The sequence below is a fragment of the Fukomys damarensis genome, unplaced genomic scaffold (assembly GCF_012274545.1).
Source record: "Fukomys damarensis isolate Sample0158 unplaced genomic scaffold, DMR_v1.0_HiC HiC_scaffold_19, whole genome shotgun sequence".
In the NCBI taxonomy this organism is placed as follows: Eukaryota; Metazoa; Chordata; class Mammalia; order Rodentia; family Bathyergidae; genus Fukomys; species Fukomys damarensis.
Genome location: NW_022900931.1, coordinates 7,674,987 through 7,687,735, shown reverse-complemented (window position 1 = coordinate 7,687,735; position 12,749 = coordinate 7,674,987). Strand labels below are relative to the sequence as shown.

General features: G+C 39.8%; 1 protein-coding gene across 6 annotated transcripts in view; it reads left to right on the top strand.

Annotated features, from left to right (window-relative positions):
- Positions 1-12,749, top strand: part of Tnrc6b (trinucleotide repeat containing adaptor 6B) — a 227,315-nt gene that overhangs the window by 80,479 nt on the left and 134,087 nt on the right. For 5 of the 6 annotated variants that reach the window (XM_010612493.2, XM_010612497.3, XM_010612528.3 and 2 more), the window contains one exon: positions 8,666-8,733. In XM_010612493.2, the coding sequence (XP_010610795.1) occupies positions 8,666-8,733 (68 nt within the window). Of the gene's footprint in view, positions 1-7,462; positions 7,524-8,665; positions 8,734-12,749 lie in introns of those variants that run through there. The other variant, XM_010612501.3, reaches the window with a different exon arrangement.

Sequence of the window (12,749 nt, the reverse complement as noted above, 5' to 3'; positions counted from 1 at the left end):
ACTTTTTTTTTTTTTTTTTTTTTTTTTTGAGACCATGTCTTGCTATGTAATTTAAGATGGCCTTGAACTCATGATCCTCTTGCCTCAGCCTCTTGAATGCTGTGATTACAGGCATGTGTCAGTTTATTCCTACTTTTTTATTTTTTTTCTTTTTTTGATACCAGGGATCAAACCTGGGTCTTTATGCTTTCGAGACAGGCGGCAGAACCACTGAGCTAAATCCCCGGCCCCCTACATTTTGACTATTATGAACATTGCTGTTATAAACATTTGTTACAAGTTATTATGCAGACATGTATTTTTGTTTCTCTTTATTATATTCCTAGGAGTATAATTGCTGGCCACAGAGTTTATGTTAAACTTCTTGAGGAACTGTCAAACTGTTTTCAAACGGCTACACCATTTTATATTCCCACCAGAAATATATGAGGTTTCTAGTAGTCCACATCCTTGTCAGCACTTATCATTATCTGTATTTTTTACTCTAGCCATTCTCATAGATGCGAAATGCTAACTCTGTGGCTTTGATTTGCATTTGACATGCTTTTTCAAACAAAGATGCCCAGCCTCACTCTGGGCTTACTAAAATAGAACAGTCTGTGTTTTCTCTTGGAGAATCCCAGGGTGATCCCTCTGCAGACAGTAGGGATACCACAGCTGAACTAGAGGGCCATCAGCAGAGGAATGAGCTGCTTACACTTTTGTCAAAAGATAAGGGAGGAGTTCAGAGCAGGACTACACTGGGAAGGTAGAGGGATTGGGGTCAGACAGGGCTATACAACCTTTCACTGTACCTCTATTTTACTCAAAAATAAAAATTAGCAAATGTATTGCATCTAAGTGATAATTAGGTGGGTGTGTTTGTTATGTACTCTCTGTATGGGTCTGTATCTTAAAGAAGTTTCCCAACATACAAAGATAGAAGATTCTGTTTTTGTTGAAGGGAAATCTCTACAATTTACTCTTGGAAAAGTTAGGATAAAAATGAATACCTATTGTACAAATCACTCTCAAACACGATAGTTCTTATGTCTTTCTTTAAAACCTCGGTATACATTCAAGACTAGTATGGTCATTTTCCAATTATTAGGGAACTCAGACTCTTCTGTTTTGTTTTTCCATTTCTATTTTCTTTTGTTCTTTGTGCCTGGGCAGAGAGCATTTACTGGGAATTGAACCTAGGGACCTTTGCACTGAGCTACAGCCCTTTTTATTTTTTGTTTTGAAACAAGGTTTCATTAAATTGTCCAGGATGGGCTTGAACTTTTGACCCGCCTTGCCTCAGCCTCCCAGAGTGCTAGAATTACAAGAAACATATCATCACATCCACATCTTCAATTTTTAGTATATTGTTTCTACCTTGGTTTTTTGTTTGTTTGTTTGTTTGTTTGTTTTCCTACCTTGTATTTTGAGACAGTTGCTCCAGTGCAGGGATCATATCTTTAGGCCACATAGGCAAAAGAAAAGAACTCGTTACACCCCTGGGAAGACTTCATAGAAGTTCACACTATATTCTGCCTACTTCTTAGACAGGATTTAATCACATAGTTGAATTAATATTTGAAGCACATGTCAGCTAAAATTTATAGTTCTTTTACTAACCAAGAAGTGCTTCTTGGGTTGGGGATAGAGCTCACTGATAAAGCATGCACTTAGGACTCATGAGGCCATGGGTTCAAGCCCAGCAAGTCCTGGAAAGGCTTCTTTGTTTCAGAAGGCAGTCACATTTTCCGTATACTGATGTTACACTGGGTTTCCTCATCTATAGTTATACTATTAATTCTTTTGAAGCTAACGTTTAAGATTTAATTAGAAAATTTTATCAAAAGATTAATATATTCCAATGAGGGAAAGGTGCTAAAATAGCTAAATTAGATAATTCTATGGAAATGTGGGGACCATGAGCCCCATACAATAAAACACAATTTGAGGTGGGCCATAAACCTAAACACTAGGGCTAAAACTGTAAAGCGTTTGAAAAACAACATAAATGTTTCCTTCATCACCATAAGAAGGGTGTGAAAATTTATTGGTAGGATGTAAAAAGCACTATTGATAAAAAAGAACCATTCATTTGAATTTCATGAGATTATATAAACTTTTATTTATTTATTTTGGTACTGGGGATCAAACTTGGGCCCTTGTGCTTACAAGGCAGGCTATGGAACCACTGAGCTAAATCTCCGGTCCTATATAAACTTTTAGTCAGGTAACAGTATTAAGAATGTGAAAAAATGGTGCATGCTTATGATTCTAGTACTCTGGGAGGCTGAGGCAGGAGGATCACATGTTTGAGCCCAGCCTGGGAGATTTAGCAGCTTAGTGAGAATTTTTTTTTTTTTTAAAGACAAGACTATATCCAAATTTGAAGGCCCTGGGTTCAATCCCTAGTAATAACTGCCCGACCCATGAAAATCTACAGAATAATAAAAAAATACTTTTAAATAAGGTGTTATGGTCTTCAGAATATATAAAGAATTTCTAAGTCACTAAGAAAAGGTCAAACAGTTGAATTAAAATATTAGGAAAAGGGCCAGAGATTTAGCTCAGTGGTTCCGCCACCTGCCTCAAAAGCACAAGGCCCCAAGTTCGATCCCTGGTACTAAAAAAAAAAAACAAAAAAAACAAAACCCAAAATATTAGGAAAAGTTATGAACAGGCACTTCAGATACTGAAAGACTACAAAAAACAGTTTGACATTAACTAGTCAGGAGGGAAATACCAAGTAAAGCTGTGATGCAGCATCATTACACATTGATCAAAGTGTCTGAAGTTCAAAACTGACAGTACCAGGTATTGGTGAGAGTTTGGAGCAGCTAGAGCTCTTGGACACTGTTGGAGTGCAGAATGGCGTAACCACTTAGAAACTGTGCTAAAAATTTCTAATAATGTTACACGTTTATATACTCCTAGGCATAGAACCAATAGAAAGGAATGTAGGTGTTCACAGAAGACATTGTAAAGGAATATTCATGGGAACTCTGTTGATAGCAGCCCCACACTCGAGTCAACAGGTGAATGAATAGACAAATTCCAGTGTGTTTGTGCCATGGGATACTACAAAGATTGGAAAGTGAGCTCTTGAATACGGCAACATGGACACATCTTAGAAACACTACAATTGAGTGAGAAAAGATACAAAAAAGTATAGTCACTGCTAGGTTCTAAATATATGACATCCATTAAAGCTGGTTCATGGCAGTAGAAAGGAGGGGGGCTTTATTCATGGCAGTGGGGGTGTGGGAATTTTCTGAGGAAATGGAACTTTTTGGTCTTGCTTCACATGGTAGTTACACAGGTGCCACCATATCCAAAATTCAGTGAGCTCTACACTTAAAGTTTGTATGTGTTCCTCTTTGTGAATTATACCTCAATTTAAACATTTTTTAGAAAAGTCTATTCTTAGTGTACTGAAACTATTTTGAAGATGATTGTGTCATCCATTATTGTTAGTTGACTTTCCAGCTTTCAGGAAATATGTGTGCTTTATTTTAAAGCTCTTATACCTAGAGTAATGAGACAGTCGGAAAGATAATAGCATTTATAAAATAAACAGAAGTTAGAAAATGATTTGATATTGAAGAAAAAAATCAAGGGTGACATCAAGGCTTAAAACTAAATGATTAAGAAAGTTGTGTACTTTTGCCAGAAACAGAACCCCTGAGAAAAGCAGGGTTGGGAGGGAATCCTGTGAATGCTGTCTCACACACACGGTCTGGCATATTATCTATGTGACAGCATCTGCCAGTCAGGTAAAAATATGAGGCTAGAGAGGTCAGGCTGGAAATAGAAAATTGGGAATCACCCAAGCGTGATAGTTAAAGTGGTGGAGATAAGGTTAAATTACTATGGCAGAACCTGGGGGGTATAGAAGAAAGAAAAGTGGAGATATCATAAGCCAGCATATCTTTGGGCCATGTTCACAAGGAATAAAACATAGTCTACCTCAAGGAGTCCCCACTTTTTGGTGGTTAAAAGACAGCCAGAAAAACATGCTAGTAAATAAGAGATCCTTTCAGGTAGTGATACGTGGCGTGCTAGAGAGCAACAATGGACACTTGCATCTGGGATGGCCAGGGAAGCTTTTGATCTTATGTCTACATAATGTGGAGGAAGCATTTGTGTAACCATGTTAAGAGAAGAACACTCTAAATCAAAGGAATAAATCCACAGGCCTTAAGATGGTGGTCATGGGTTGTATTGCGTTAAGATGGTGGTCATGGGTTGTATTGTGTTATCAGATCATTAATGAGAACATGGAAGTAGCGAGGCACAGTTTACTCTTTTAAGAATTCAGGAGGCTGGGGTTGAGGATTTAGCTCAGTGGTTCCACCCCTTGCTTCACAAGCATAAGGTCCTGAGTTCAATCTCCAGTACAAAAAAAAAAAAAAAAAAAAATTTGGGAGGCCAGGGATTTATCTCGGTGGCACAGAGCCTGCCTGGCAAGCATGAGGTCCTGAGTTCGATCCCTAGTACCAAATGAACAAAAAGAGAATTTGGGTAGTAAAGGAAGAGTAAAAGCAAGATAATTTGGAGTATCACAAGACAAAAAATATTTTTTTTAGATTAGGAGAAATTACAAAATATGTGTGGGTTGAAAGTCTGGACATATAGAGGAAAGGAAGAAGTACAAGAGTAAGAAGGCTCCTTGAGAAAGATCGCAGAGGAAGGCAGGTAGTGTAGGTTATGAGTTTAGGATACTTGCATTGTAGGAGGGAAGAGGGTGAAGAGGTAGGTTTGTAGTACGGTCATGAGAAGTGCCAGAGAGGGGCTTATGTGAGATAGGCTCTCATGACAGTCTTAGGCCTCGGCATCCTCCATGCCTAATGGATGGGTTTGGCGAGTTGGGAGAGACTAGGAAAGGTACAGAATAATGGTTGAAGGATGTGCTTGGGTAGGTGGGGCATTCAGTTAGTCCTTCAGCCCAGTGCTTAGCATAGAGAAAGCATTTGGAAAATGTTGAATGAATACATGTTCACCCAGGAGGGCTGTGTTTATTCTGCAGTATGCAGGCAAAGGTTACAATATTTCTGTCCCAGGCCCATCCGCCCCCAGGAAATAGGTAAACTAAGGGTCACTGCTGTGGGGTGATATCTAGGGTAGATGTACCAGAGCAGCGGGAGGGTAGGAGTAGGAAGGGGTGAGAGGAAGAGCTGGAGGTCACAAGACTCTTCTTAGAACAGGTAACTTTGAAACTATATTTAAAGGTTGACTACAAATTCACCCCAAAGACCAGGTAAAGGGCCCGCCTAGTAGAGGAGCTGAAATCAGAGTGCTGGCTGGAAGTAACTAGCTCGCATTGGGGAAGGAAACAGCAGTGTGATGTTCTCCAGCTGTGCTGTATTCCAGGGACAGAAGAGCAGGTAAGGGATGGGCAAAGCAGGAATGTGCACAGAACAATGTGTGCGGTGAGGTGGATCTAGGGTATGTGAGGGGAAACTTGCTGGCCTAGCTCTCAGAGGAGGATGGAATGGGTTTTAGGCAACAGAACCTGGAACTAGAAGTTCTGTAAGGACCCTTACAGGCTCAGTGGAAGGAAGGAGTGGAAGAGTCAGCTGTGGTCAAAATCAGATTTCAGGACTTATGGAGCAGTACAGATTGGCAGTGAGCCAGGGCCTGGGCCTCCCGTTTCCTGGCTGAGGTAGGAAGGAGGGGGTCTGCCTGTCTGGGCTAGTTGAGAGTGTCGGATTCCTTTAGACTCAGTGAAGTGTCTGTCCTCCTTGGATTGTAATTGTGTTCTTATACTGTAGAGTAATTGACTAGCTCTGTTTGTCTTTCCCACTAATCTGTACGTTTTTTGAGGGCAGAGCCTGTCTTCATCATTACACAACATAGCACAGTATCTAGTGTGCAATATGTGCCCCCAAATACCTGTGAGGATCAAAGAATGGCAGTTGGAGAGAGGTGAAGGTATGCTGCAAATTCTATAAATTTAAATATTGAAACTCCTGAAAATTAATCAAGGGAGAGGACTGGACAGATAATCGAATTAAGTCAAAGTACTATGTACAAGAAATTTGTAGGGAAGAGAAACATGCAGGGTGATTGGAAGTGGATTTAGGAAAAACAAAAGCTGGTACAGTAGTGTGTGTCACTAGTCCCAGATACTCTAGGAGGCTGAGGCATGAGGACTGTGAGTTAGAAGCCTGCCAGGGCAACATAGCAAGACCCCACTTCTTACAAAAATTAGAAAGAAGGAAGGAAAAGAAGGAAAGAAAAGGAAAGGAAAAGAATAGAAAAGAAAAGAAAGGCAGGTGATAAGCAGTAATAGGCAATTTTTTATTGCCTTTTGAGTTGGTGGAGAGTAGGAAAACGTACAAACCCTTGTAAAGGAGATAGTGTCCTCTGCGAATAGTATTTGAATTAGCACTTAAAAGAATATGTAGACATTTGAGTATATGCAGGATAGAAATGAGTCACACAAGACTGGGGGTTCTTGGCAAGAGGGAACATTACACTCAGCCCCTATAGCCTTGGATTCCAAATCTACCAATTGAATTAACCATGGATTGAAAATATTTGAGAAGAAAATGTATTTATACAGAAGATGTAGAGACTTTCCTGCATTGTACCTTAAATAATACAGTATAACAGCTGTTTAGTGTTTTCATTGTATTAGGTTTACAAATAACCTAGAAATGATTTAAAGTATATGTGAGAGCCGAGTGTGGTGGTGCACACCTGTAATCCCAGCACTCTGAGGTGCTGAGACAGCAAGACTGAAAATTCAAGCCCAGCCTGGCAGTTTAGCAATTTAGCAAGACCCTGTCTTAAAATAAAAATTTGAAAGGGCTGGAGGTGTAGCTAAATGCAAAAGCCACATACCACAACAAATGAATGAATGAATGAATGTGTGAGAATGCGTGTAGATTATATGCAAAATACTGTGCTACAAAAGGGACCTCAGCTTCTGAAGAGCTTGTTATCCATGGCAATGTAGCAGGAGACTTGAACCAGTTCTCCATGGACACCAAGAGACGACTGTATAGGTAGAGACACGGAGGGCTGAAGAATGCAGTGCATGAGCCACCAAGGGTTCAGAATGGGTGAGTGAGGCAGAAGCAGAGAGAGAGGGCTTGTAGGCAGAGGAGCTGAACTCGTATAGCTTCTTCAGACTGTATTTGGGGTGAACTTCTATTCAAAGACAGTTTCAAAATTTTTAATTTTTTTGTGGTAGTACTGAGAAATGAATTTAGGGCTTATAAGTTGAACTACAGTATCTCAGTGGCCCCATTTTTAAATTTAAAGACAGGGTCTTGCTAAGTTACCCAAATTGGTCTCCCTCCCTCCATTCTTTCTTTCCTTCCTTCCTTTTCTCCCTCTTTCCTTTCCTTTCTTGTTTCTCTTCCTCTTCCTCCTTTGTTTCCCTCCCTTCTTCCCTCCTGCCCCCTTCACCTCTCCACTTTCTTCCCCTCCCTGTGTATTTCAAGCTGGCCTCAATCTCAGCAACCTTCCTGCCTCAGCTTCCTGAGTGCTGGAATTACAGGCACCTGCAACTACCTAGAATGCCTCCAGGCTGAAGGGTATGACTTACTCATTGACTTTCATACGTTGTAGTAATATCTGAAAATGTCATTGCCTGTTTGTCTATTTACTGTTTTTTTCTCTTAAATTAGTACATTTATTTACTACTAATGGATATTTGTTTCTGTATTTTTTGTTTTGGTTAAAAATAAAACTGCTAGTGCACAAGTGCAAGGTCCTGAGTTTGATCCCTGGTACCAAAAAAAACTGCTTAGGCAGACAGCATGGCATATGCTATAATCCCAGTGCTCTAGAAGGCTGAGGCAGTTTAATAATTTAGCAAGACCCTGTCGTAAAAAATAAAAAGAGCTGGGGATGTAACTCAGTGGGAAGGCGCTAAATTCAATCCTCAGTACTGGGGAAAAAAATACTGCCACCAGGCATGCTGGCCTGTGCCTATAATCCCAGCACTCTGGGAGACTAAGGCAGGATTGCAACTCTAAGCTCAGCCTGGGCAATTCAGTGACTTAGACTTGTCTAAAAATAAAGATTTCAAAAAAAAAAATGGTGCTGGGGATGTAGCTCAGTGTGAAGGCCCTAGGTTCAATTCCCACACACATCCCCCCAAAAATGTAGATTACGTACATATATATTTTTTTTTCTCAAATTCAATGTATGTACGTGTTCAAAGTTTACCTTCCCACTACAAGTGAATTAATTTATTTCTCTGTTAACACTTGGGGTTGCTGGACTTGATAATTTCAGCCAACGTGATGGGTGTGCAATGGTACATCTCTTTGTGGTTCTAATTTACAGTTTCCTGACTGACATGAGATTAGGCATCTTTTCATGTTTAGGAACCATTTATGTATTTCACAGTGAAACTCCCCCTCAGTTATTTTGCATATTTTTCTAGTAAGTTCTTTTTCTCATTGATCCATAGTCCTTTTATATTCATGTAATCCTTTGTCACAATTACATAAGTTGCAAAGCCACATGCTTCCTGTCATTCTGCAAATCCAGTCACACAGGACAAATGCCTTAAGCAAATCTGGAGAGTGCAAACCTGAGGCCCAGACCTCTGTTCTAGGCACTGTACTACCATGGCCCGGTGGTTGAGCTCAAGGCAGGGCCTGGCCCTTTGGAGTGAGTTGCACTTTGATTACTGACTGCTGCTGATCTGTGGTTCTTGCCTTTGCAGGTGGAACAGGAGGATTTTGTAATGGAAGGGCATGGCAAGACTCCACCTCCTGGTGAAGAAAGCAAACAGTGAGTTGTGGTTTATTTAAGAAGGGTCCTATTACAGGTCTTTGGAAGCACTTGACTTGGGTTCACCATGCTGGGAGCATATTTGCTGGGGATGTATACATTGGAGATATTGTGGAATTCACCAGTTGCTTTGATGGCTGTTAATGCGTTGCTGCTATTTATAGACCAACTAACTGGAGGGACAAGAAAGTTGGCTTTGTAGTTTTTCACGCTTGAATAATAAAAATTTATGTTTTGCTTTTAGCAAAAGCTTTAAGGCTCAGGATGTTCCAAATTGAACTAATTCCGTTTGGTTGTTTTCCAAAGAAAATATAAAATGGTGCATCCTTTTCTTAGTAGTGTTTTATGAAGTGAACTAAATTAACAGACTGTTTCTCACATTCCAAGTTTGAATTTATTTGAATAGTACTTCCTGAAATTCAATTCCATTTGGTTATTTACACTTCTGATCATTGTTTAAATAACAAATTGTTTCCCTTAGGGAGTGGGGATTATAAATATTACTTAGCCAACATTCTAAATAATTCAGGATCTCTCCTCTGACTTCTTAAAAGATGATTGGTTTTAAATCTGAAATTTGGAGTCTGCTGGGTAGCTTTCTAGTGGCAGTGAGATTTTTTTTTCATTCCTCTATCACAAAATTTGAAAAACTGTATTGGAGAGCAGACTAGTTTTTCACAGGCTTTAAAAGGAAAACACTTAAGTCTGGTTTAAAGTACTGGCATAACCACTATTTTTTATTTAGACTGTAGTCTCCTAAATTGAATGGGACAGTGATTCATGGAATTTACTGAAAATCTGTAGAAAACTCCTCTCTAATCCTTTTTTTCCTAGAAAATAGTTTAATTTTAGTATGTCTTAAGAAAATTATGTCTCCGAAGCCCTTAGGAATAAATTGTGCAGAGTAGATTGCTGCCATGAGGCCAGAGTCATTAAAGGAGAGTGGCTTGTCTTGTATTTGTTGTGAATGGAAACCAGGATATTTTCACAGCCGGTTTAATTTGCTGACCTAGTAGTTTTTAAAATAGCTCACAATATAAATTCCAACTTTGCTGCATTCTGTCAAATGCACTTACATTCTGCATGGATTGATGGAATCAATTTATCGCTAGTAATTTAGAATGCCACACATCTCTCTAGTCCCAATGAAATGACAGGAGAAATACTTCAGGTGCTTTTTTTTCCCTGTCCCCCACCCTCTCCCTGACCCCACACACTAGTCAAAGGTCAAGGATCACAATCATAGCTCCATTAGGCAAGGGCTTTCTGTGCACAAGATACTCTGGTTAGATATCTTTTAATCTGTCATTTCAACTCATTACAGCATATTGTCTTAGTGTACTCAAAGATCAGGGTAGGTAACTTGACCGTGGTGTAATGCAGCTTGAAATGGAATTTAGGACTTAAACCCAGATTTTTTTGGTCAGTTTGTTTGCAGTGCTGGGAATAGAACCCAGGGCCTCATACATGCTAGGCAAGTGCCATTCTCTTAGATTCTTTACTACCTCACAAGCAGTGTTCCTGAAAAGTACTGTGGTTAGCAAAAGAGCAGTTGTTGGGCTCAAAGTCGCATGAGTAGGAGGGAGTTGGGGGAAAACAATGGAAATGGCATTGTCTCTTAGATGAAAGTTTTATTCTCTAGTGGGTGTCTATTTCCCAGACAAACCAGTCTTTATTAACCTGCTCTAGTAATCCCTATCCTGAATTCGTGGCCCCTCTTGGTATTCAGGAAACATCATCATCAAGTTCTGAGTTGAAGTGAACACCCTGCGCTGCTTTCAGTTTTGAACAGCCCTGGCAGACTCAGATGCCTCTTGTAGTATCTTTACTCTTCACAAGGCTCCTGCTGCCTGGGTTGAATTTCACAGATGAATTGTTTGGTTTCTGGCCTTTTCCTAGACTGGTCTGCTGTCCTGTACAAAGTAACAAAGCAGAAGTGAATCTTCTCTGTAGGTGCTCCTCAGTAGACCCACCCACCCTCCTTGGGAGTGGCAAGCAGAGGTTCTGGTTTCTTTTGCTTGAAGAAACACAAAAAGATCTTTAAAATGTTTATTTGTTTGTTTGTGTGTGTGTTTATTATTTATGCAGTAAGACTTCAGATTGAACCCAGGGCATTACATATCCTAGGCAAGCACTCTGCCTCTGCACATACACCCCCCATCCCCAAACATTTGTTTTTTTCAGTTTCAGAACTACAGTTGTCTGGTGATTGTTAATGTATCTAATGAGCATGTATGAATTCTGGGTTGGTGATCTAGGAACGTAATATTATACAACAGATAACTGGAGGTAACACATTGCTGAAGGTCTTACAAAAATCCTATTTAGCTAGGCAGGGTGGCACACAGCTGTCACTTGGTGAGGCTGAGGCAGGAGAGTTGCATTCTGAGCCCAGCCTGGGCAAGGTAGCAACTTAGCAAGACCCTGTCTTAAAATTTTAAAAAAATTTAGAAGCCAGAGATGTAGCTCAGTGCAAAGGTCCTGGGTTCAATCCCTAATACCCCCCAAAAAAGTAACACATGCTTGTTAAAGGACACAAAGTAAAAATAGATATAAAAATAAAAGACTCTTTACCCTCTTTCCCCTGAACATTTTCTATATATTTTATTTCAGTTTTTATTTGTTTCCTTGCAGTCCTGGGGGTCAAACTCAGGGTGTTATGGATGCTAGGCAAATGATGTCCCACTGAGCTACATCCCCAGCCCTTCCAGCCCTTTTAACAATTTTATTTTGAGAAAGGGTCTCACCGAGTTGCACAGGCTGCTCTCAAACTTATCTTTCTGTCTCAGCCTCCCAATAGCTAGGATTAAAGGCACATGCCACCATGCCCAGTCTAAAGAATGTCTTATGTTAGTTTACTGACTGTTTTGCTTTTGTGTATCATCTATTTATATATATTTATATATATATACATACTGTTTTCCTAATGATTTATTTTTATAGTTTTATAGGAGCCTTTTATATGAGATAAAAATCTTTGTTGAAATGTTTTAACTATTTTTTTCTAGTCTTATCATTTGATATTGAGATAGTTTTTATAGTAACAAACATTTAAAAATATTTTGTGCCGGGGAGAGTCGGGGCCTTCACACTGACGTACATCCCCAGTCTCCAGGCCCTTTTTGGGGAGATACTGGGGATAGAACTCAGGACTTTGTGCTTTTGAGGCAAGTGGCAGAACCACTGAGCTAAATCCCTGCATCCCTCCCCGCCAAACCTTTTTAAATTTTAAGGGTTTCACTAGGTTACTAAGTTTCCCAGCTGTGCTCAGTCTTACAGTTCTTCTGCCTCAGCCTCCCAGGGTGCTACCATTATAGATATGTGCCACCACCCTCAGCTTGTACTTTTAAATTTTTGTACAGTTAAAACAGCCAGCTTATGGCTTCCATGTTTTATATTGCCTGGCGAACTCTAACCTGCCCTATGGTGATAAAACAGCCTCAGTTCCAATGCTTTATTTTTTACATTTAGATCTTAAATTGAACTGGCACTTATATTTGTGCATGGCATAGGACAGTCTATCAACTTAGCAAGATCCTGTCTTTAAGAAATAAAAAAATCCAGGGATGTAGCTCAGTGAAAGGCCCTGAGATCTAACTTTTTCCAAAGTGATATTTAAAATGCTGGCATGCGTTGGCGTCAGTCTGTTTGAATAACTGACTCTGGAGTCCAGTGGAACCAGGATTAATGTAACATGCTTAGGATCACAGAGCTCGTTCTTACAAAGATTTTGGACTGAAATTATTTTGTTAGCTGCTGATTTGTGCTAGGCTTTTTGTTTCTTCATTTAACATTTCAACCCTAAATTTGTTTTTTGAGACTGAGGCTGGTCTTGAACTCCTGGGCCCACCCGATTCTCTTGCTTCAGCCTTCGCTGGGACTACAGGCATCTACCACCATGCCAAGCTTTAAACTTTTATCCTTTATCAATTTCCCAGTTTCAGAAATGTTATTCTAGCCGCACAAATTGACTAAAAAAAGTAAACCAGGGTGACTTTTTTTTTTTTTTTTTTTTT